General features: G+C 48.4%; 1 protein-coding gene across 1 annotated transcript; it reads left to right on the forward strand.

Moving 5' to 3' along the window:
- The first annotated feature begins 5,063 nt into the window (after positions 1-5,063).
- Positions 5,064-24,275, forward strand: AEBP1 (AE binding protein 1). Its single transcript, XM_043984962.1, has 21 exons — positions 5,064-5,423; positions 10,322-10,633; positions 12,384-12,458; positions 12,642-12,710; positions 13,007-13,126; positions 13,395-13,469; positions 14,291-14,368; positions 14,654-14,737; positions 14,982-15,038; positions 15,302-15,411; positions 15,666-15,805; positions 16,732-16,816; positions 17,032-17,176; positions 17,570-17,655; positions 18,561-18,684; positions 20,363-20,559; positions 20,815-20,994; positions 21,326-21,677; positions 22,560-22,699; positions 22,900-22,999; positions 23,306-24,275. The coding sequence occupies exons 1-21, from the start codon at positions 5,138-5,140 to the stop codon at positions 23,890-23,892; spliced, it is 3,402 nt and encodes a 1,133-aa protein (XP_043840897.1). The 5' UTR covers positions 5,064-5,137; the 3' UTR covers positions 23,893-24,275.
- Positions 24,276-24,290: the final 15 nt, after the last annotated feature.

Raw genomic sequence — 24,290 nt, forward strand, 5'->3', positions numbered from 1 at the left:
CCTTGGAACTGTGACCAGGGTCCCTGCTCCACTGCAGCTACAAGCTGGGGTGTGCTGGTGCTTCTCCTTGCCCTGGGATTGCCACCCAGGACTGGGACCAGGATCCAAGTATGGGCAAAGCAATGAAGTCCTGCCTTAGTGCTAGCAAAGAGACCTCTTAATTTCCTTCTGACCAGTTGTTTGACCCCCTTACTGTCTGTGGGCTAGGAGCTTTGGAAGCAGCTGCTACCACTGCTGATTCAGTGGCTCCCAAGGCCTACTTCTGGTTTGTTGGGGCCCAGTCTGTGCTGGTGAGACCTTCACTAGACTGTGTTCCACCCTTACTCAGGTGCAACAAAATTTTACTACCAACCTTCTAACTTGTCTTTGGCTGGAAAATGATTTCGCCCCATCTTTTTGTAGGTTCTGCCACTCTCAAGTTTCTTGGAGGAGTTTTGGGGAGAGCTTAGGTGAGTCTATGCCTTTTTCCCACCATTTTGGATCTGCTTCTTATCATTCATTTTTGGTTTTGTTTTTTGTTGTTTTTTGGTTTTGTTTTGTTTTGTTTTTGTGGAGCAATGAGGGTTAAGTGACTTGCCCAGGGTTACATAGCTAGCAAGTGTCAAGTGTCTGAGGCCTGATTTGAACTCAGGTCCTCCTGAATCCAGGGCCAGTGCTTTATCCACTGTGCCACCTAGCTGCCCCCCTTACAATTCTTTTTTTTTTTAACTGAGGCAATTGGGGTTAAGTGACTTGCCCGGGGTCACACAGCTAGTAAGTGTCAAGTGTCTGAGGAAGGATTTGAACTCAGGTACTCCTGACTCCAGGGCCGGTGCTCTATCCACTGGGCCACCTAGCTACCTCCAACCATTCATTTTTGAATGAAGATTTTGAGTTCCAAATATTTCTCCCTCTTTCTCTCTCCTCCCCTCTTTCTAAAATGGTAGGCAATTGGTTATAGATTTATATATGTGTAATTATGTAAAATATTTTTCCTTATTAGTCACATTTGTAAAAGAAGAAATAGATCAAAAGGGGGAAAATCCCCCCCCCAAAATAAAGTGAAGAAAGTATGTTTCGATCTACATTCAGAGTCCACTAGTTCTTTATCTTGATGTGGATAGCATTTTCCATTATGAGTCCTTTGCACTTTTTTTGGGGGGGGGGTGAGGCAATTGGGGTTAAGTGACTTGCCTAGGGTCATGCAGCTAGTAATTGTTAAGTGTCTGAGGCTGAATTTGAACTCAGGTCCTCCTGAATCCAGGGCCAGTGCTCTATCCACTGTGCTACCTAGCTGCCCCCCCTTTGCACTTTTGACAGACTTATCTTGATGTTTCAGGAGATCTTACTAAGTCAATGAATAGACTCATAGGCTGGACTGAAAAACAGATGTCAAAACATCTATGTTGGCTGAATGACCAGTAGAAAGGCAGGCCACAGGCCAGCAAACAAGGTCACTCATTGGCCAAATGCTCATAGCCATCTCCTCGTGTTGGGCAATAGGGGGATGATGAAGGACTGAGGGGCAATGCAATAGTTGGGGGAATTTCCATATCATTGAGTCACTTACATCACTCTAAGCTTGGTCCCCTACTCAGCAGGAAGAAAGGTCTTCTAGTTAGCTTCCTATGAAGTTCACTTCCTAAGCAAGTAAATTTCGTAACAAGCAAGTGAACATATAGTGAATTTATGATTTTGTAATTTACAGTTTGAGGCGTTTTGTAAGAAAGAATCCTTCCTATTTAATTATTCCTGAATGTACATGTATTAGTTGAGTAAATGTATATCGATAAACAAGTATAATGTTAATTACTAATTACTAACAATCACTACCCCCCCATGAAATCACTAGCTGATTAAAACTGATTGGGATTAAATAGGGACCCAATCATCAATTTCAAGGACTAGAGATTGTCCAGAGGAGAACAATTAAGATGCCCTATAAAGATCATTCAAAGGAACTGGTCATGTTTAGTTTGGATGGAAGAACTCTTGGGGAGGATATGATCGCTATCGTTCAAGTATTTGAAGAGCTATGTGGAAGAATGATTAGACTGTTTGTGTTTGGCAGAACCAGGAGCAATGACTGAAAGATGCAAGAAGCCAATTTAGGCTTGTCTTCAGGAGAAAACGAAAACCTCCCTAACAATTGGAGCTGTCCAAAAGTTAAACCGGATGTCTAGAAAGGTGGTGGGCTCCCCCTCCTTGGAGGTCTTTAAGGAGGTTGGATGACCACGTGTTGCCTCTGTTATAATGGAGATTTCTTCTATGTTTGTGTTGGACTAGATAGTGCTAAGGCCCCTTCCAACTATTAAATTCTTAAAACCTCTTTGCTTCTTTTTCTAGAGCCACAGAAAAGAGAATGGAGGGAACACTTATTTGTACCTCATTCCTCACACCTACTCAAGACTTCTTTCCTGCCTTTTCTCACTGACTTCCCTTCCCCCGCCCCATCCCTTTATCTAATCTGTCTGTGAATGTTCTAGACCTGTGTGTAGAGATGAGTTTGAGAGAGTGAGCAAGAAATTTCTCATCCCCATCAATGCCCTAGGCTTAGGTCACAACTAATATTTTGAGGTGACCCAACTAGGGCTAATTATTTCCTCATTATTGACATGGAAGACAACAACAACAACAAAAAAAGAATTTCTTCCCTTGTATCCAGCTGCCAGTCCTCAGACCAAAATCTGGACAAGGCAAGGATATAGGATTCAGGATCAGGGGAGCCCCTATTCCCCAATGTGTGAGGATAATGATAGCCAAACCCCGGGGAGTATCTCAAGCTATAGCTAGCTAGGATAAGGCATTTGTGGACCTCTGCGTTTGACAACTGTTTCCTAGATCAGTTACTGTTCATGGAAGGCTTCAAGACCACTTGGTAACACATCTGATATCATCACATAAATTCCCCCCAGTCATGGAAAGCCAACTTTTCTGATGTTAAAAATGTATTTATGGGGCAGCTAGGTAGAGCAGTGGGTAAAGCACCAGCCCTGGATTCTGGAGGACCTGAGTTCAAATCTCACCTCAGACACTTGACACTAGCTGTGTGACCCTGGGCAAGTCACTTAACCCTCATTGTCCCACTAAAAATAAATAAATAAATAAAATCTTTTTAAAAATGTATTTATGATAATAATAAACCAACAAGCATTTATTAAATACCTATTATCTGTTGAATATTGCACTAAACAAAGTATTAGGAATACAAAGACAACAGTAAAAATGGTTGACATGACTATGGTACAGTAAAGTAATAACTGACACATATTTTAAAGTACGCAAAGCACTTCACATACATGGTCCTACAATTATTATTGTTCCCATTTCACAGGGAAAATGAGGCCTATGGAAGTCAAGAAACTTGGCCAAAGTCACAATGCCAGTGTCAGAGGTGAGGTTTGAATCCAGGTATTCTTGACACTGTATTTATTGTTAGAATACAGAAAATATGTGGTTTTGTAGAGCAAGATGCTACCTTCTAGAGTCTTCCAGCAAGGTTTCTCTCATGACACAGTGGAAAAAGCTGCTACATTCAAATCCTAGCACACCTATTCTCAAATCCTATAGTCAACAAACCTATATTGGAATCCAGGCTCTGCCACTTACTACCTGTGAGACCTTGAGCAAGTCACCTCACCTGACTTGGTCTCAGTTTTCTCATCTGTGAAATGGGGGACTATAAGCTACTATCTATTGACCCTTCCAGTTCTAAATCTCTCTTTAACTCTAAGTCCATTGCTTTAGCCACCTAACCAATGCCAGTTCATAAAAAGTAACTTTGAAGTGTTCTTCCTTTTCCTCTCACTCCTCCGAATCCCTGAGCTCTACTGTCTGCCTTACCAAGTCCTATCTACATCCAGCTTTGACCCGAGCCTTTCTGCCAAGGTCCTGAGGCTTTCCTTTTGCTTCTGGTCACCCAGAAGTCAGGTCACCAAAACGTGGTGGTGACCATCCTCTTCCCCACAGTGGGTCCTTTGACCCCGACAGACAATCAGGTTTAGAGTTGATAGGGAGCATAAGGATCATCTAGTTAAACCCCCTTCTTTGAAGAGATGAAGAAACTGAGGCTCATAGATGGGAAAAGACTCAAGACCACACAGGTAGTAAGTAACATCGTAGGGATTTGAAACCAAATCCAAGTACTCCAAAACCCAGGACTCAAACCCACTTCTTCGGGAAGGCCCCCTCCCCTTCCCCTCTGGAGCCCTTTGCTCTCCCCTGAGTTCTCGATGGCCTGAGTAGGGCAGAGTAGGCTTTGGAACTGGAGGCGGGGGATAGAGGGGGGTGGTGTTTTCCTCAGTTCTGGTTCCAGCGTGGCCGCTCCAGCTGGGTCCGGGCAGGGGGACAGGGGGGCAGGGCAGAACCCAACCAGCCAAACCTAGCCAGGGCTAGGGTTGCTTTTGCTGTTCCAGAAGGGGTGGGAGGAGTGGAGTCCGCCTTGGGGTCCCAGCCTGGGGAAGTATACGTGGCTCAGGCAGGGGCCCCCGGCAAACCGCTCCAGATAGATCAGGCTGCCACTCGAGCCTTTTCTTCCGCTGCTGTCTACGAAACTTCAAAGACTCCGGCCTCTGCCGCCGGGGCCGCCGTCTGCTCCACATTACGCGCCCGCCCACCCTCTCCCCTGGTTGACATTCTTTGAGCCGAGCGCTAGTTTTCCCCCACTGCAGCCTCCTCCGGGGGGCAGCTCCGGCTCCTCCTCCTCCCTCTCCCCATCCTCCTCCTTCCCCGGCTGCAGAAGCCCTGGCCCTGCCCGGACCGCTGCTCCGCTCGGCGCACCCCAAGCACCGGGCTGCGAGCACCGGGCTGCCTGCCCCGCACCCCCGAGCTGAGGAAGGCAGAGCAGAGCGCAGCGCAGCGCACTGCACAGCCCAGCCGAGCCTGGCGCGCAGCGGCTTGCGGCTCCGCCGCCCGGGCGCCTCACACCTGCCCAGCTGGGGAGCCTCACCTCACTCCCTACACTGAACTGGCGACTGGGAGAGCGGCCGCCCCCGCCTGGTGCCCGAGCCCCTCCAACTCGTAGCTCGGGGCTCTGGATTTTCTCGGCCAGCCCCGCCCCGCCCCATCCCGTCCCATCCCAGTCCGTCTCCTCCCATCCCGGTGGTAACTTCGGGCTCCCTCGTAGTGCTGCATTTGGGGAGAAGGGCAGCTGGTGGCTATGGCTCGCCCTAGCCCTCGAGGGACCCCATTCTTGCCCTTGCTCTGCTGCCTCCTGGGGCTGCTGACCCTGTGCCCTGGAGGGAAGCCCCAGACTGTGCTAACCGACGATGAGATCGAGGAGTTTCTGCAAGGCTTCCTTCAGGAGCTGGACCCCCAGCGGAAGGAGGAGGGAGAGGGAGAGGGGAAGGAAGTGGAGCAGGGGCTCCCTGAAACCACCCTGACTTCCAAGAAAGGGAAAGCAGGAGCTAAGAAGTCTGCAGACAGTGGGGGGGAAGGAAAAGAAGGTAAGCGTCCTTGTGGAAAGGTGTTGGGGGTATGGCAGCCTGCCCCAGAGGAGTTACAGGGACTCGGGCCACAGGAGGGAGATGGAACTGGGAACCCGCAGGGCAGCAGCCACGTGCCCTGGTGGGGTGGGGGGAGTAGAAGGGAGAGAGGGAGGAGCATGGGAGGCGTGGGGGAGCAGGGGACTCCGGGAAGGAGAAGGGCTTGTCTACACACCAAGTCATTTCAAATGTTGAGTCCTGAGAGAGGACTGTTCTCCAAGAGGGTAGGTGGAATGGGGAGACTAATTCTCAACTCCTCTCCATTCATTTTGGGGCCAGGGTCGTTCATCCGGAAGGCTTGGGGAAGAAGTTTCCTAAGCCTTTTATCCCAATTGATTTCCCTTATGTCCTCGGTCTAGTCAGTCTGATGCATTGGCCACACCTCCCTCAACACACACAACCTTCACGTCCCTGGGAACCCTCATCTTCTTTGGACTTGACATTCTGGAGAACCCTCTGTCTCTGTGTTCTGGGACTCTCTACTCAGATAGTCTGGGCTAAGACATCTTTGAAGGGTTTCTGACTTCCTCTCATCCTTCCCCACCTTCTTTGTGGAATACAAATGTTGTCTTTCGGAGTCAGATCACACACACCTCTGGAGGACTGCTTCTTGCCTGGTGCCTAGGTAGTCAGGCAGGCACCCTCAGTTCTCTCATTGTATGCGTGAGCTGAGGGATACCTCCTCCCCCCCTCCCCCCCCCATCTGATTGCAGAAGCATCTTGTAAAATAAAACAAAACAAAAGAACTGGCTCTATCTGGAAGTTCCTCCTTCCCCCTAAACTATATTGAGCCCCTGGGCCCCACCTTCTAGGAGCAAATGAATACTTTTGTTTGGGAAAAAAATCATAAAAGGAAAGACAGCTCTGGGGACCGAGACCACCTTGGGTTAGATGGGGCAGATGTCTGCATTAAAGAGCCTGGACCAGACTAAGATCACGAGATCATCTATCTAGGTAACCTCCTCCTTTCACTGATGCGAAAACAGACTGAGAAGTGAAGTTATTAAAGCGTCTGAGGTCATCCAGGTGACAAGTAGCAGACCGGGGTTTTGAATTTCTATTTTCTGACTTCCCTATATGATACTGCTCTACTTTATCATACTAAACGGGCTCCCTAGTCTTCCAGGCAGAAGGCCTGGATTCAAATCCCAGCTATGTGCCTCTGGATCAGTCATTTAACCTTTTTGAACTTTAGTTCCCAAGTCTATAAAATGAGGATACTTACACCATTCCCCTCCCAGGGTGATCATTAAAGAAGTGCTTTGTAGACATTGAAGTGCCATATAAATGTGACTGGTCAGCATCTAGTCTTTCTTCCCCCCCACAGACCTTATTTTCAAATCCCTCCTTTCTTATTTCCGGCATTTTATCCCACTTTTTTCCCTGCTACACCCAAGAAAGCCCAACTTGAGCGATAGAACAGGCCCAGACACATAGCTGACATCACTTTTCTCACTTCCTTTCTGTGATTTGAAGCACTTTAGAGCTGAGAGGGGCTTTAGGGGTCATTTACTACAACCCTCTTATTTTACACATAAAAAAGGTGAGGGGCAGGGAGGTTAACTGGTCCCACTTTACTTAGCTAGTTTCAGAGGTCTCCTAACTTCCAGTTCAGTGTTTCTGGGGTTCAATAATAACATCCCTGTGAGGCCTCCCAACCTCCTAAAATGTTCCATCCTTCCACACTTCTGTACTCTTTCCTGGATTCCCTCCCACCTGTAGAGGATAGAGCAGAAACCCTCAGGTCTTGATCCTTCCCCAATTTACAGCTCACCTTATCCAGTCCTACTCCTCTAGCCCTACATCACCACCCTCAGCCCTGGTTGGTTTGTTCTTGAAGCTTTTGGCCAGTCTCTATCTCCCTTCGTCCCTCACCCAGGTCCCTGCCCCACAGTGCTCTTGGCCACTTCTTTTTCCCTTGTTTTTCCTCTCCCAGGTCACCATCTGTCTGGGTTTTTGGTTATTTTTCTTTAGCCTTCCAGTATTAGATTTATTTTGTTTTTTTGGTTTGGATGAAATTCCCGGCAGCACTTTCAGCCTTTCCTTATAAGTGGCTGAGCTCTCTCTGGGTCAATGTTTTTCTATGGGTTTCTCTGGACTCTAAAAAACTGGTCTCTTGCTTTTATTATCTGGGAATTTTGCCCCAAAGTAATTTTCTCTTTCTTCCCCACCCCTCTCTGTTCCCCATTATAAGACTATTAGTGAAAGCCATTGGTTTCTTCTGCTAACCCCTCTAGGTTAACTGGTTAGCTTCTCTTCTCTGGGCCCTTCCCCCACACATTCTCCCCCTGCCTTAAGATGATCATTTCCTTGCAGTTTCTATCTGCCTGGCAGTGTCCAATTCATGTGACTATCTCATTCCAGCCAGTTGGAATTCACTCTACTAGCAAAATGTCCAGTGACTAGTGTCTCAACATAGCACAGCTCTCATCCCTGTCCAACTAGTTCCTGGATATGGGCAGCTAGGTGATGCAGTGGATAGACAACTGAGCCCGGAGTTGGGAAGACCTGAGTTCAAATCCAGAATCAAGACACTTACTAGTTGTGTGACCTTAGGCAAGTCACTTAACCTCTCTTTGTCTCAATTTCCTCCAGTGTAAAATTATAAAATAATAGCACCCTACCTCACAGGGTTGATGTGAGGATCAAATGAGATCATATTTGTAAAGAACTAGGCACTGCCCATCATATAGTAGGTGCTATATAAATGGTAGCTATTATTTATATGGAGTAAGAGAAACCTTCCTTATACCAGACTGCCTGCCTGCCTGGACCACTACTCCTTACCCAGGTCTGTGTCCCCCCCGCCCCTGCTTAGTGTGGAATAATGCAAAGAACAGTGGACTTGGAAGGCAGGAGGACCTGAGTTCTGGTCCCTGTCCTGACTCGAACTTTGAGACTTTGAAGAAGGCACCCCACATTCCTGCATTTCAATATTCTCTTGTGTAAAGTGAGGGGGGTGGGAGTCAATGTCTTTTCCAGCTCTCCCATTCTTGGATACCACGGTCCTGCTTCCAAATACTGAGGATTCAGCGAAAGCAGTTGCCCACTCCAATCCCACCTGGATATCACAGGGCTTTCCCAGACCCAGAAAGATGTCTATGTAACCTCGGCAAATCCCTTAACTCTTCTGGGCCTTATTTTCCTGATCTATAAAAAGAAAAAAGTGGAATAACCAACTGCTGAGTTCTCTTCCAGCTCTAAGGCTCCCTTAGAGATCATTTTATCTAACCCTTTGATTTTATAGATGAGGAAACTGACCTGGGAAAAGTGAAGCAACTTGTAGCACAGCTGATATTTGAATCCATGTCTTCGCATTCTAAATCTAGGCCTCTTTCTACTAAACCATGCTTCCTGTTCCTATCAGAATACATTGTATGACATATCTGCCCTCCTTGTGGCTGATAGACACTAAATTAGCTCTGCTTTTCTTATCTACCCTCCTTCTTCCCCATTCTCACTTTGGATTATTTTTCTTTCTGCCCCTTTTGCCACTCTAGCCTTTGCTTCAGTCCCATGGGGGAGAAGTTGCAGGCTTCCCTGAAGTGGCAAAGAGGGTTGAGAAGTTTCTTTTCCCATAAGCTAGTTCCATCCCTGTCCCTGTAAATGGCTCCTTACCATTGTCAATTTCCCTCTCTCCTTTAATCTCCATCTGCTCTCAGGTGTAAAAAATCATGGGAACCAGTAGAATCACTTTTTAGAAATATTTTTTAAAAGAATCAACATTTTTATTTATAGTTTTGAGTTCCAAATTTTATACCTCTTTCCCTCCCTTTCCCTGACCCCTCCCTGAGGCAGTAAGCAATCAGATATGGGTTGTGCATGTGAAATTATATAAAACATTACCATATTAGTAATTTGGGTTTTTTGGGTTTTTTTGTGGGGCAATGAGGGTTAAGTGACTTGCCTAGGTTCACACAGTCAGTAAGTATCAAGTGTCTGAGGCCGGATTTGAACTCAGGAACTCCTGAATGCAGGGCCCGTGCTTTATCCACTGCGCCACCTAGCCACCCCGCCCCCCATATTAGTAATTTTGCACAAAAAACTTGAATAAAAGGGAAAAAAATGAAAGAAAGTGAAGAATAGCATGCTTCAGTCAGTTCCATCAATATCAGTTCTTTCTTTGGAGGTAGATAGTATGCTTCATCAATAGTGCTTTGGGATTGCCTTGGATCATTGTATTGTTGAGAATAGTTAAATCATAAAATAATTTTTTAAATGAACAACATTAAGGATCAATATAAACAAAACTTGCCTATTTCTTCATTTGAATTAATTTCAGTGTGAGAAGTATCATACCCTCTTTTCAGACTCCCAAGATTCCCTGTCCTCCTGTTCTTGTTAACTTTTCCTCTTGATCATAGATAGTAGCAGAACCAAGATCACTCTTCTTTCCTTTCTAAGCTATCAGTGCCACATTTTTAGGAACAATTCTTGTGGGACTTACTACTCCCAAAGATGGTGTCAAGGAGGAACAGCTGTGGCATCCTAGGCCAGGGTGCTGGGAGGGGATAAGGAAACTGAAGAGAGCCAGTGATGTCCCGATCCTTGGTCTCTCCACTTTGGGGACCCCTATGTCTCTCTCCCCACTGCAGTTTCTGGTCCCTTGAGGCCAAGGAATTGAGTGAAATTTTCCCTCTGGTTATATCATGTTTTTTTGTTTTGTTTTGTTTTGGTTTTTGGTGAGGCAACTGGGGTTAAGTGACTTGCCCAGGGTCACACAGCTAGTAAGTATTGAGTGTCTGAGGCCAGATTTGAACTCAGGTCCTTCTTAATCCAGGGCCGGTGCCCTATCCACTGCACCACCTCACTGCCCCTGGTTATATCATGTTGATAATGGAGTATTCTTTCCTCCATAGCACCTCCTGAAAAGTCCAAAGAGAAAGGAAAGAAAGGAAAGAAAGATAAAGGCCCCAAGCCCACAAAGAAACCGTTGGAGAACTCCCCAAAGCCCACCAAGAAGGGGAAGGAGAAGCCACCAAAGGCAACTAAAAAGCCCAAGGAGAAACGACCTAAGGCAACTAAGAAGCCCAAAGAGAAACGACCCAAGACCACAAAGAAGCCCCCCACTGGGAAAAGTCCTCCCACCCAGTTCTCCCTGGAGGACTTGGAGAGGCCTGTAGCCCCACCTCCTATCCTGGAGCTCCACCCTTATGAGGAAACAGAAAGAGGTCAGTGCCAGGCCCACATATATGTCCACATATACATGTATACACATCCACACATACAGACACAGAGTAACCTTAGAGGGGGAGGGTCTAGTCACTGAAGGGACCAGAAATTAGTGCTTTAGCTCAATGTGGAAGGAATGCAAGGATTCCATAAGGCAGAGATGGGGAGGAAGAGCATTCCAGGCATGTAGGACAGTCAGAGCAAAAGCATGGAGATGGGAAGTGAAGATCATGTGTAAAAAATAGCTAGCAAGCTAATATGGTTGGTTGGCTGTAGGGGAGAGAACTGTATTAAAATCCTGGAGAGATAGGAAGAGGTTTAAATGCTAAGCCAATGAATTCTATTTGACTGTAGCTGTAATAAATAGGAGCTATTGGAGACTGTTGAGTAGGGTGGATGATGTATGCCTCCGAAAATCACTTCAGCAGTTCTGCGGAGGTGGGGTTGGAGGGGGGAGATGCAACACTTGATTTTCAGCAATTTCAAAGGTTCAGAGGATTGTATAGTTGCAGGAGACTATAGAAATTGCTTAGTCCAACTCCCTCATTTTACAGATAAGGAAACTCAGGGAAATGTTGAATGACTTTTCCCAAGGTTACATGAAGTCAAGAAGCATTTTTTAAAAGAAGCATTTATTGATGGCTTCCAATGTGTCAGAGGGCAGCTAAGGGGCTGTAGATATAGTGTCAGGTCTGGAGTCAGGAAGACCTGAGTTTCAAATATGGATTCAGACATTTATTAGCTGTATGACCATGGGCAAGTCACTTAACCCTGTTTGCTTCAGTTTTCTCTTCTATAAAATGATCCGAAGAAGGAAATGGCAAACCATTCCAGGATCTCTGCCAAGAAAACCCCAAATGGCATCTCAAAGAGTCGCACATGACTGAAAATGACTAAACAACATGTGCTAGGCACTATGCTAAGCACTTAGAATACAAGCACAAGCAGAAAGAAGAACAGTCCCTGCCTTCAAAGAGCTTACATTCTAATGGGGGAAGACAACACATAAAAAGGAGCTGGAAAGGGGTGGGTGAGATGGTGAAGGTGTTCTGCATGGATGGGGAGAATGGTAGAGAAAGTCTTATGGAGAGGAGCCAGAAGTGCAACCTAGAGAGAAACGAAGACATGGCTTGCCTGGGCAATCTTTTTTTTTTTTTTTTTGCTAGGCAATGAGGGTTAAGTGACTTGCCCAAGGTCACACAGCTAGTGTCAAGTGTCTGAGGCCAGATTTGAACTCAGATCCTCCTGAATCCAGGGCCAGTGCTTTATCCACTGTGCCACCTAGCTGCCCCCAGGGCAACCTTTTTTTGTTTTTGTTTTTTTTGCAACCTTTTAAAAATGGAGTTTCTGGAAGGAACCAGCCAATCAGAGAGAGAGGCTACAGGGTAGCCCCTCTGGACCATCTAGCAGGGGGTGATATTCTGCATAGATCTCTGAGCATCCAGGAGGCCTCTCTGAAGGTGAAATGGACTCAAGTAGAGGCTGAATAGGATCACTTGTTCCATGAGTCATAGTGAGGATTCCTTTTGAGAACAGTTGTTGGGCTAGATGGTACCTTTCAACTCTAACATTTTGTGATTCTGTGATTAAGCAGGGAGGTCTAAATGCTTTGGGTTCAGGGGAAGTAGTAAAGCTGTTGGTTGGGGCCTTGGTCTCTTGTTGGCTTGGAAGATGGACAGAGAGCCCACTCCTCTGACAAGAGAATAAGATCTGATTGTGTCCTCTTGCATCTCTGGGTCCTTGTTGTAGGTGGGGCCATCCTTCCACCCTGGGAGGATCAGGAGGGAGTGCATCCAGATTTGGAAAGGGGGGAGTTCCTGCCAGGTGAGTCTTGGCAAAGCCAGCCACAGATACCCTTAGAATCTTCACTCTGGTGCTCCAATAAAGCCCCCAGGCCAGGCCCTACCTCTCCATCTCCTTGCCACTCGGGATCATGGGAGAAAGCCTGTGATTATGTGGTAGCCAGAGGCCCCCAGGCAGGGCTGTGACCAGTGTTTTTCTCTCCAGAAGAGGAGGAGACAGAACCACCCACCTTGGATTATAACGACCAGATCGAGAGGGAAGATTATGAGGACTGTAAGTAGGATTTCTGCCTTTGAGAGGGAAGGAGGGACTGCCTGCTAGTTTCAGCACTGGCCAGCGCTTAGAGCACCTGAGCTGGGCCTAGAGTGAACAGCCCCTGGGGGACTGGGAAGACCTACTTGGCCATGGGATCACCTCATCATTTTCTCCCTGGTGTGACAAGTTATGAGGCTGGCCACTCTCCCTCCCAGGCCCTGGCACTCCATCTATAGCATCATTTCTCGAGCTCTCCACTCAGCCTCCAATGCCCTGGCAAGGATACTGCCACCCTGATTCTGTTCCTTTCACAGTTGAGTATGTGCGACGGCAAAAGAAGCCCAGGCCCCCTCCCAGCAGGAAGAAGACTGAGAGACCTCGTCCAGGGCCCCCTGAGGAGGAGCTGAAACTAGAGCTGCCAGAGGAGAGACCAGGTAGGGAACCTGCTTCTTCAGTTTTGGAGCGTGGCGTGTGGGGACTAGAAGTGGGAGGAAGGAGATAAGAATTGAGAGTATGCAGGATGGTGAAAAGGATGGATAAGACGGAGGGAGAGGCAGGGCAAGGGATGGAAAGGGTCAAAAGGGAGGGAGTCAGAAGGAACAGAAGAAATCACAGGAAGATTGAGCAAGCAAAACATCAGAGGAGAGGGACAAGGGTATTCAAAGCTTAACTACCCTTTTTCCTTGACTTCTTGCTCCATAGACAGCCTTAAGCCCCCACCACCCCTACAAATTCCGGACTATGGAGATGGCTACGTGATTCCAGACTATGATGACAGTGAGTATTGCTGCCTGGCATTCCCATGTTGACCACGTTCTCCCCATTTCTCAGTCTCAGCTCTGCCTGTTCCCCTTATCCCATCTATGACACTCATTTGCCCTCTGGGAAGTGGGGATCTATGCCTCACAGGTGTCTGGGGGCAAATGTTAGGGCTAGAGATGCCGGTAAACAGACAGAGAAACTGGTAATGGCAGGGGGAGTGGAATCTAATAGAACAGCTCCTGGGAGAGCCTCTTACCAGGTGCTGTGCCCTGTGATAGTGTGAAATTCTTCCCTCTCTTGGCTTCTGTGATTTGGTTCATTACTGACTTTCTTCCTACTTTTATGATTCTGTCTCCTTTGCTGATTTCACTTCCTCCTTCTACTAGCTAATAGTGGGCATCCCAATGACACTGTCCTCAGTCATTTTCTTTCTCTTTTTTTGACTTTTACAGTTAACTCTATTCCCATGACTTTGGTCTCTATCTCCAGCCCTGACCTCTCACCTGGGCTCTGGTCTGGCCTCTCTTACTCCTTCCAGGATGTTTGTAATCAGATGTCTGTCTCCTTAAATTTAGCCTGGCCAAAATGACACTCCTCTCTTCCTTTCCATCCTTTCCTCCCTTCCCTTTTCCTCAACCTTACATCCTAGAGGGTCAGGCCAGGATCACTGTCTTCTGTTACCTCTCACAGTGCTGGGCTCCTAACGGGTGCTCAGTAAATATTTAGTGAATTGAATTAAGAAAGAAGGAAAGTTTTGAGGGCAAGGAGGGAAGGAAGTTGAGGAAGTCTGGGGAGCAGGAGTTGTTCCCCTGAGCACAGCTGGTTTTTCTTTCCAGTGGACTATTATTTACGGCCACCCAGGCCCCGGAAGCCAGACAGTGAGTTGGAGACAGACGAGGAAAAAGAACGACTGAGTAAGTGAGAAAATACAGGCCCCAGGGTCCATACCCCCTTTCCCCAAATCCTGTTACCCATTTGCTTCCCTGGGCCATTGAGGTACAATGACTGACATGACTATCTCCCTTTATCTACCCTCTTTCTTTTTTAATTTTAATTTTTAATTTTTCTCAATTACATGTAAAGATATTTTTTGAGTTCCAAATTTTTCTCCCCCCCTCCCTTCCCTCTCCCCTCCTGAGGCCAGCAAGCAATTTGATATAGGTTATACATTACTATCATATCCATCCTCTCTTCTGCAGAAAAACCCAAGAAAGAGGGTGGCAGCAACAAGGAAGAGGAGCCTGATGAGAAGTGGACTGAGGAGAAGGGCAAAGACCGGAAAGGTGTGTGTGCATGTGCTTATGCATGTGCATGTATGTATGTGCATATGTGCTTGTGCATGTGTGTGCACATGTGCTTGTACATGTGCGTGCATGCGTGTGTGTGTGTGTGTGTGTGTGTGTGTAAGGGAGTGGGGGTGGGGGGGCAGCAGCATGCTACTCCCAGCTCAGCCATGAGCAGAGGCCAAGCTCCTTCCCAGACATCCCTCACTGCTCTGCTCTTGTCTATCTCTCCCTTTCACCCCAGGGAAGCCCAAGAAACCCTGGGAAACAGAAGAGGAATGGAGTCCAGTGGAAAAAGAGAGTGAGTGACCAGGAACTAGCTTGGGAAATGGGAAGGTAGACAAGGGTCTACGCTCCCTTGTGGGCAAGAGTCCGCTTACCCAAGCTGGGGGTGGGGTGGTGCTGGCCCAACGTCTTTAGGAGAAGGCTTTGCTTTTCTGTGGAGGGGGAGGGCATTAGCTAGTCCTAGGGAGGCCCTGTCCCTGGAGGAGGGTAAGGAAAAGGCTGGGACTAGGTGGGGAGGGGGGCAAGGCTGCAGGCTGAGGGGGCTATGTTCCTTCTTAGAGTGCCCACCAATTGGGATGGAGTCCCACCGAATTGAAGACAATCAGATCCGAGCCTCCTCCATGCTAAGACATGGCCTCGGTGCCCAGCGTGGGAGACTGAACATACAGGTGTCGTCCTTGGGCCCAGGCGCCCTCCTTTTCCCCGGGGTCTTTAGCCTCCTCTAGCTATGAGTTCTCTTCACCCTGCTCCCCACCTCCTCACCAGGAGGCTCTTCATTGTGTCCTCCACTCTTCATCTGTTCCCTTCACTGCATGACCCCTGCTCCCTCCACTCCCTGTCCTTATCCTCATCCTGGCTTGGGTGTCTGGGTCTTTGGGGTTGCTCCCCCATACTCAGGCCATGCCTCTGGCTCCCTGGGCAGGCAGGCTCCAATGAGGATGACTACTACGATGGGGCCTGGTGTGCTGAAGATGACACCCAAGTGCAGTGGCTGGAGGTGGACACGAGAAGGAACACCAAATTCACTGGTGTCATCACCCAGGGCCGTGACTCTACCATCCAGTACGTGTCCAGAAAGTCAGTCAAGGGGAGAGGGGAGTGAGAGTTCCCTATGGATCTGGGTTGCAAATGGGGAATCTTGAAGACTTCTGATTCAAGTTCCATTCTTCCCCCCAAAAAGCAAGCCAAATGGGTAGATTTCTAGCCCTAGCCTCAGCTTTTTCACCTGTTCACTGATTCTAACCTTGAGACTGAGTGTTTTTATAGGACTGAACTACCTTCTTTAAGATGTAGCCACAGGGCAGAGGTGATAATGGGTGATGATTTCTTCTTCTATCATAGAATAGAATGGAGAGCATTGGGTAGGGTAAAAGATAAGCTAGCCAAGACCCCAAAAAGTTTATATAGACTTGTAGCCAGAAAAGGATTTCAGAGATCATCTCATTTGACCCCCTCATTATGCAAATGGAGAAATTGAAACCTTGAGAAATCAAGTGATTTGCCCAAGATCACACAGGCAGTAGTTGGAAGACCCAGGATTAGAACTCAGGTCCTTTGACTCCACATGCACTCTTCCCACTACACAGTCACTTTTCAGTTGTTGAGCTCTAGGGCTTGGCCTAGGCTACAGGAGGGGATCAGAGAAGCCTGGTTAAAGGTTAAAGGAGGGGGCAGCTAGGTGGCGCAGTGGATAGAGCACTGGCCCTGGATTCAGGAGGACCTGAGTTCAAATCTGGCCTCAAACACTTGACACTTACTAGCTGTGTGACCCTGGGCAAGTCACTTAACCCTCATTGCCCTGCCCCTCCCAAAAAAAGTTAAAGGAGAATTACCTCTTTCAGTGGAACTTGTTAGCCACAGCCCTTTCTTCTGGGGTCAGCAACCAGGGAGGAGGGATGGCTTAGGTGGGACTTGGGGAAATTGAGTTCTTTGGGAACCCAGAGAGGGAGGGCAGTTTCTAACTGGAATTTTTCATCCTGTTTCTCCAGTGACGATTTTGTCACCACCTTCTTCGTGGGTTTCAGCAATGACAGCCAGAACTGGGTGATGTACACCAATGGCTATGAGGAGATGGTGGGTGTCTGTGTTCTGAGGTCTTTCCCCTCCCTCCTCCCTATGCCCCCTTTAGGACCTTCCCAAATCCAAGCCCTTGGGGTCTTCATGTCCCCTGACCCCATTTCTCCCTTCATGGAGCTGCGCTGTCATGTGGTGGTGGTGAGGTGGGCAGTGGCGGGGAGCCAGGGCTGGTTGTTGGAAGAGGCATTGCTAAGAGCCAGACCTCTCCCCAGACCTTTCATGGGAATGTGGACAAAGATACGCCGGTGCTGAGTGAATTCCCAGAGCCTGTTGTGGCTCGTTTCATCCGTGTCTACCCACTCACCTGGAATGGTAGTCTCTGTATGAGGCTGGAGGTGCTGGGCTGCCCCCTGACTGGTGAGCATGGCCTTGGGCAGCAGAACTCCATTTCCCTTTGGGTTGGGAGGTCCCTGGTAGGGGATGGGCATTGAGGCTTTCAGAAGAAATCAATTTAGAAGATCTCTAAAATGACTTCCCACCCTAAATAGTGTGTGGCTCTAATACTAACAATAACATAATATTCTCCTAGCTCCTCAAAGTGTGCAGAGTGGTGCATTTACATTCTCATTTTGGTTTTGCAATAACCTTGTAGGTACAGGAGCTCTGGAGATGTTACAGATGAGGAAACTGGATCAGAGGTTAAATGACTTGCCTACGGTCACAGAGCTAGTGTCAGAGATAGGATTTTAACTGAGAGGTGGAGGGCATTGAGGGTTAGTGAAGATGGATCAAACCTTTTCCCCCCTGCAGCCATCCACAGCTACTACACGAATAATGAGGTCACGACCACCGACAACCTGGATTTCCGCCACCACAGCTACAAGGACATGAGGCAGGTGGGGATGATGTTTTGCCTTCCCATATCCTGGCTTTCCCCATCTGAGCATCCTTCCTTCAATCTCCATAGTTTTTCGGTCCCCAGATGAATCCTAGTCCCTGTTATATATCTATATCTATATCTATGTGTATATAGATATAGATATCTGCCATGATGTTCTCTCTCCAACCCTTCTCTGGTTCAGCAGATCTGTAGGCTCTGGTGTGGGCTCTGAGAGGCACTGATCACCAGCTGTTCAGGGGCCTAACATAGGGCTGTGTGGTCAGGGGGAAGCACTGATATTTCCCTGCCAAAACTAGACTCTGTTGGAAAAAGTACATGCTTTGATAGGAGTCAGGGAGATGTTCTTCCGTTTCTCCCTGAGCGCTGATGTCCCAAGCGTTCCCCTGGTTGGCATTGTGGGCATGCACAGCCATTCCCCTTGCCCTCTTCTTTCCTTAAGGGTCACTCTAGGAAATTCTTCCTTGATCTTGGATACAAGGAACTATTTTTTAAATTTTTTTTTTTTTTTTTTTTGCGGGGCAATGGGGATTAAGTGACTTGCCCAGGGTCACACAGCTAGTAAGTGTCAAGTGTCTGAGGCCGGATTTGAACTCAAGAACTCCTGAATCCAGGGCTGGTGCTTTATCCACTGTGCCACCTAGCTGCCCCATACAAGGAACTATTTTAAGGGACCTTTAACACTTGTATCACTACACCCACTGTGTCTCCCAAGCCCTGGGTGATGGGGACCACAGGCCAGGACAGGTGAACTCATCTGGATGGGTCCATTTTAGTGGCAGTCCCTGATGCCTTAGAGAGGTGGGGGGTGGAGGTATCCTGGGGAGGAAGGCACAGGGCATTGAACACTTACTGCAAGTGGAAGGCGGCATGTGTGACCCTTGTTTTCTCTTCCCTGTCCAGTTAATGAAAGTGGTGAATGAGGAATGCCCCACCATCACTCGCACCTACAGCTTAGGCAAGAGCTCCAAGGGATTGAAGATCTATGCCATGGAGATCTCTGACAACCCTGGGGAACATGAGCTGGGTGAGCACTGGGCTGGGTGGGGACAGAGCCTTCCATCCCACAGAGCAAACCATAAGTATTCATTGGCATGGCTCAAACTATGAGCCTACATTGCCCCCTGGAGGCCAGGCTTGGAAGGGACAGATGCTCGCTGGCTCAAATGCTGGTTGTGTCAGGACTCAGGAGAGATGTCAGTTTATAGCAGAAATGCAGTTCACATGGTTATTCTCAAGTCAGAGAGTCTTAGAATGGGAAAGAACCTATGAGGCCACCGAGCCCAACCTGTACCTGAGCAAGAGTCACCTGTGAATTTCTAAAAAATGGTTCTTTAGCCCCTGCTGCATAGGTGGGTGGTGAAGCCTACCAGTGTTGGGGAACTCATTACCTCTCTTGTGCATATCTGTAATTGTTAGCAAGTCTGTCCTAACACGGGGCCAGAGATCAATGTCCCTAGTTCTGCCTTCAGGCACTCAGCAAAACAAACCTAAGCCCCTCTTCGAGAAGAATGCCATCTAGCCCTTTGTCCAAATCTTTTATTAATCTCTCTGTCTCTCTCACCTTCTCTCTCTCTCTCCTTCTCTGTCTCTCCCAGATCTGTGATTTCAGATCTGTGATTACAGATCTGTGATTACTGATGTGTTAACTTTCTCTGTGAACATACATCAGCTCCTGCCCTATAACTTTTGGCCTTAAAAACCTCCCCACCTAACCTGAGGCCATTGGGAGGTGAAGTGATTTGGTCAGTATATATTAGAGGAAGGATTTGAATTCAGGTCTTCTTGGCTCAAGATCAAATCCCTATCCACTATGCCATGCTGCCTCACATCTTATGTTTGTGTATTCTCTTTTCCTCTCTCTGTCTTTATATCTTTGTCTCAGTCCCCCTACATAGGTTTCCCCAAACTGCACTAAGACTTTAGGGATACCCTATATATTTATACATATATATGTATGTTTATATGTATATGTGTGCATATGTACACATGTACATACACACATGCATGACTTTATGGTTTACAAAGAGCTTTATCCTGTGAGGTAGGCATTACAGCTCTTGTACTGATTTTGCATATGAGGAAACTGAGGCTCGGGTGAAGTGACTTGCCCAGCATCATACAGCTAGCAAATAGAAGAGTCAGGGCCCTCTAACTCCAAAGCTGGCACTAAGTGTTTTTTCTTTCATCAGCAGCTTCACTCATTTTTTTTTTCATATTCCACACCCTACTGCAATAATGGAAACCCTTTCACAACCAAGTAAAAGTTAAGCTAGAACAAATGATGCAGTGAGCCCCCCTGATAAAGGATGAAACCCTGTTCCCAGCAGCCCTCTCCCTCTCTCCAGGGTATTTTCCCTTAAATCACACTGCTTCTTAAAACAATACCCTACATTTATAAAATGCCTGATGGTTTACAAAGCATTCTCTCATACTTTCCATTTGATCCTCACCATGAGACTGTTAGGAAGGCAGGGCAGAAATTATCATTCCCACTTTTACAGATGAAGAGACAGGCTCAGAGAGGCCATGACTTGCTCAAGATCACATAAGTGAGTGGCAGAGTCTAGGATTCAAACTCAGGTTTTCTGACTTTTAATTTCACTTTTGTCGTTTGCTCTTTTGTTATGCCATGTTGCCTTTCAGGCCCCTTGGGTGGGCTGGTGCTTCTACTGACTGCCTCCTCTTCTTTATGTCTGTCACAGGGGAGCCTGAGTTCCGCTATACAGCAGGTATCCATGGCAATGAAGTCCTGGGCCGGGAGTTACTACTATTGCTAATGCAGTACATGTGTCGGGAATACCGGGATGGAAACCCCCGGATACGGAGCCTTGTACATGACACTAGGATCCACCTGGTGCCCTCGCTCAACCCTGATGGCTATGAGATTGCTGCCCAGATGGTGGGTACAGCTAAGGGTGTGGAGAGTCAAGCACTTAGAGGGAGGTTCGTGTGTGTGTGTGTGTGTGTGTGTGTGTGTGTGTGTGAGAGTGAGTGAGAGAGAGAGAGAGAGAGAGAGAGAGAGAGAGAGAGAGAGAGAGAGAGAGAGAGAGAGAATGAATATGAATTTACTGCAAGAGTGAAGTTCAGGGTTGGAGGGACAGAGATGACAGAGATGCAAGGACTGTAACCACTGACCAAGGTTGGTTCTTTTCAGGGCTCTGAATTTGGAAACTGGGCCTTGGGACTGTGGACTGAGGAGGGATTTGATATCTCTGAGAACTTCCCGGATATCAACACAGTGCTGTGGGGTGCAGAGGAGAGGAAGTGGGTCCCCCACCGAGTGCCCAACAACAACTTGCCCATCCCGGACCGCTACCTTAGCGCTGATGCCACGGTGAGCACCAGAGTGGATCTGGGGCCCTCCTTTAGGACAGAACAGAGCCAGGAATGTGGCATCAGGCACTTCCTGCTCCAATCTCTGTCTGGGGGCAGAGGGGATGGACTAGGTAGCCCTGGTTTCATGGTATCAAGTTTCCAGTCACTGTCAGTGGGATACTGAGCAGCTGCCTCCTTTAGCTTTGTGGGAGCCCAAGGGACAAGTTAGACATCAGAAGGGGCATGCGCTGTGCTAGATGATAATGGCTAGTAGCAGGCTCTCCTGTGAATGAATTGTTCGTTCCCTTACCACTCTGGCCCTGCTTTCACTTGCCCCCTGTAACCCACAGATAGCTGTAGAAGTCCGTGCCATCATTGCCTGGATGGAGAAAAATCCCTTTGTCTTGGGTGCTAACCTGAATGGGGGTGAACGGCTGGTGTCCTACCCCTATGACATGGCTCGGACCCCCAGCCAGGAACAGCTCAGGGCGGCAGCAATGGCCGCTGCCCTTGGGGAGGAGGAAGATGAAACAAATGAGATTCAGGAGACACCGGACCATGCCATCTTCCGGTGGCTCGCCATCGCCTATTCCTCAGCCCACCTCACCATGACCGAAACTTACCGTGGCGGTTGCCAAGCACAGGACTACACGAATGGCATGGGCATTGTCAATGGTGCCAAGTGGAATCCAAGAGCAGGAAGTAAGCAAGGAATTTGGTAGGGGGAGGAGGGAGCAGGGTATGGCTGAGAAAGAAAGCATTCTATCCTGTGGCCCCCACCCACCATTCCATGCTCAACCTCTCACAGCTAGAGAAGCCTCCCAGGGCTTGGAGCCAGCACCCGATGGGGGAGAACCCCATTTTGGTCTGTAAAACATTTCACATTGAACCTTTGGGTGAATTCCTGTGACAGAGAGCTATGAGGTGCTAAGTATGGGGGCATGTCACCTCTACATTTTCCTTAGAGCACTATTGTCACTGTGCCAAAGACATAGGATGGGTAAGTTCTATGGCCACATTGTGGATGTGTTCTAGGCCCTTTCCCGCTCTCTGGGGGGCAAATTAGAGAGCTACCCCAGTCCTACATTACTCCAAAGGGATCTCCTCTCCTAAAGCCATTCTAGGCTAGACAGTCTTCCAGGAGTACCCTAATTCACATCAAAGTTCCTGGACTACCTAACACAAAGTGTCTCTTGTCCTCCATTCCAAGGCTGATATGAAAAGACCAATTCTTATCAGGGCTGCAGTGGATCCTCAAAACCAACATGTGCTTATGCACTGGCCTAATCTGGAAGTTTCTAAGCACGTGACTCTGTGTGCACAAGTAGCATCAGTAGAGGGCAGCTAGGTAGCACAGTGGATAAAGCACTGGCCCTGGATTCAGGAGGACCTGAGTTCAAATCTGACCTCAGACACTTACAAGCTGTGTGACTTTGGGCAAATCACTTAACCCTCATTGCCGCCGCCCCCCCCCCCCCAAAAAAAAAGTAGCATCAGTAGTGGGCAGGCAGTGGGTGCTTTGGGATTGAGTGCTGAGGCAGGGCCACTGGGAAGTTACCGGTCTCTTTGTCTCTCCACCCCCAGGCATGAACGACTTTAGTTACTTACACACAAATTGTCTGGAGCTTGCTATCTACTTGGGATGTGACAAGTTCCCTCATCAGAGTGAGCTGCCCCGAGAATGGGAGAATAACAAAGAGGCACTTCTCACCTTCATGGAGCAGGTGGGCTCACTGAAAAACCCTCCAAAGAGCATGGCTGTGGCAGATAGTAGAAGGGAACTCTTCAGTGGGAAAAGTCTTGGGAGAAAGTTCTGGGCGAAAGGGTCCCGGCTCTGGAGAATTGAGCCACGGAGGCAGGGCACAGGGCCAAGAGGCTTGAGCAAAAGCAGTGGGCCAAGCCTAAAACTGCCTCTTTCCTGCAGGTGCACCGAGGCATTAAAGGGGTCGTGACAGATGAGCAAGGCATCCCCATTGCCAATGCCACCATCTCTGTGAGCGGCATTAACCACGGGGTCAAAACAGGTATGTGGAGCACACGAAGCCCCTGAGCACCTTTTTCAGGGAGGTACAACTCTTATCCATTTCTGAGGTTCTCACCAGTCAGGGGAAAGGCGATTACTTCTGCATTGTCCAAATTGGAAAAGCTTTCCTTTTCTATAGTATCCAAATAGGGATGGGAATAATCCCACTAACCCACAAACCTAGTGCAGTGGGGTCACTGTTTCTCTGATGCTGGAGCCATGAGGGCCTAGGAGTTCTGAAACCTGACCATGGGAAAGTAGAATGTTGTGACAGTTGTCTGACTTGGCCTCGTGTCCTTCTCTGTAGCAACTGGAGGTGATTACTGGCGCATCCTGAACCCGGGTGAATACCGTGTGACAGCTCGGGCTGAGGGCTACACTCCCAGCGCCAAGACCTGCAATGTGGACTATGACATTGGCGCCACCCAGTGCAATTTCATTCTGGCTCGTTCCAATTGGAAGCGCATCAGGGAGATCTTGGCAATGAATGGGAACAGGCCCATTCCTCACATCGATCCTTCTCGACCCATGACCCCCAGAGAGCGATTTATGCAGCGCCGTCGCATGATGTATCGCATCAAGATGCGTGAGCAGATGCGCCTCCGCCGTCTTAACGCCACAACCAGTCCCGCCACGACCCCCACCGCCAGCTTGTCACCTGTCTATCCCATCTCTCAGAGCACTACCCCGGAGCCCTGGAGCCTCCAACCTCCCACTGCCCCTACCTGGGAGATAGAGACAGAGACAGAGACTGAGACCTACACAGAGGTTGTGACTGAACTGGCCACAGAGTTAGAACCAGAGATGGGGCCAGAGGAAGAAGAGCTGGCCACAGGCACAGCCTTCCCCTTCACCACAGCCGAGACCTACACTGTGAACTTTGGGGACTTCTGAGGGCCTGGCTTCCACCACCACCCCCACCCTCCGCAGCACCCCCACTGACCCAGAGCTGGCTGCCACAGCCAGCTCAGCGGCTTCCAGAGAACAGAAGTCTGCAGAGCCCCGTCCGGGCCTTTCCCCAGGGTGCTGGCTCTCCCCACTTTTAGGCTGGAAAGAATGTGACTGAGATCTACCAAGTGTCAGAGATGATGGGCACGGGGGCCATAGGTCTGCCAGTTCCCCTGGCAGTACCCTGGCCTCCAGCCCATCCTTAGCTGTAGAATATGAACTCCTACTGTCCAGCAGGGGTGGGGAGAGATGGGATCAGAGCAAGCAGAGGCAGTAGAGAATGGAGCCACCTCCCTGTCCCCCGTGACCATCCTGCTATACCAATAAAATAAGCTCTGATGGCA

This window comes from Dromiciops gliroides, chromosome 2, assembly GCF_019393635.1.
Source record: "Dromiciops gliroides isolate mDroGli1 chromosome 2, mDroGli1.pri, whole genome shotgun sequence".
In the NCBI taxonomy this organism is placed as follows: domain Eukaryota; kingdom Metazoa; phylum Chordata; class Mammalia; order Microbiotheria; family Microbiotheriidae; genus Dromiciops; species Dromiciops gliroides.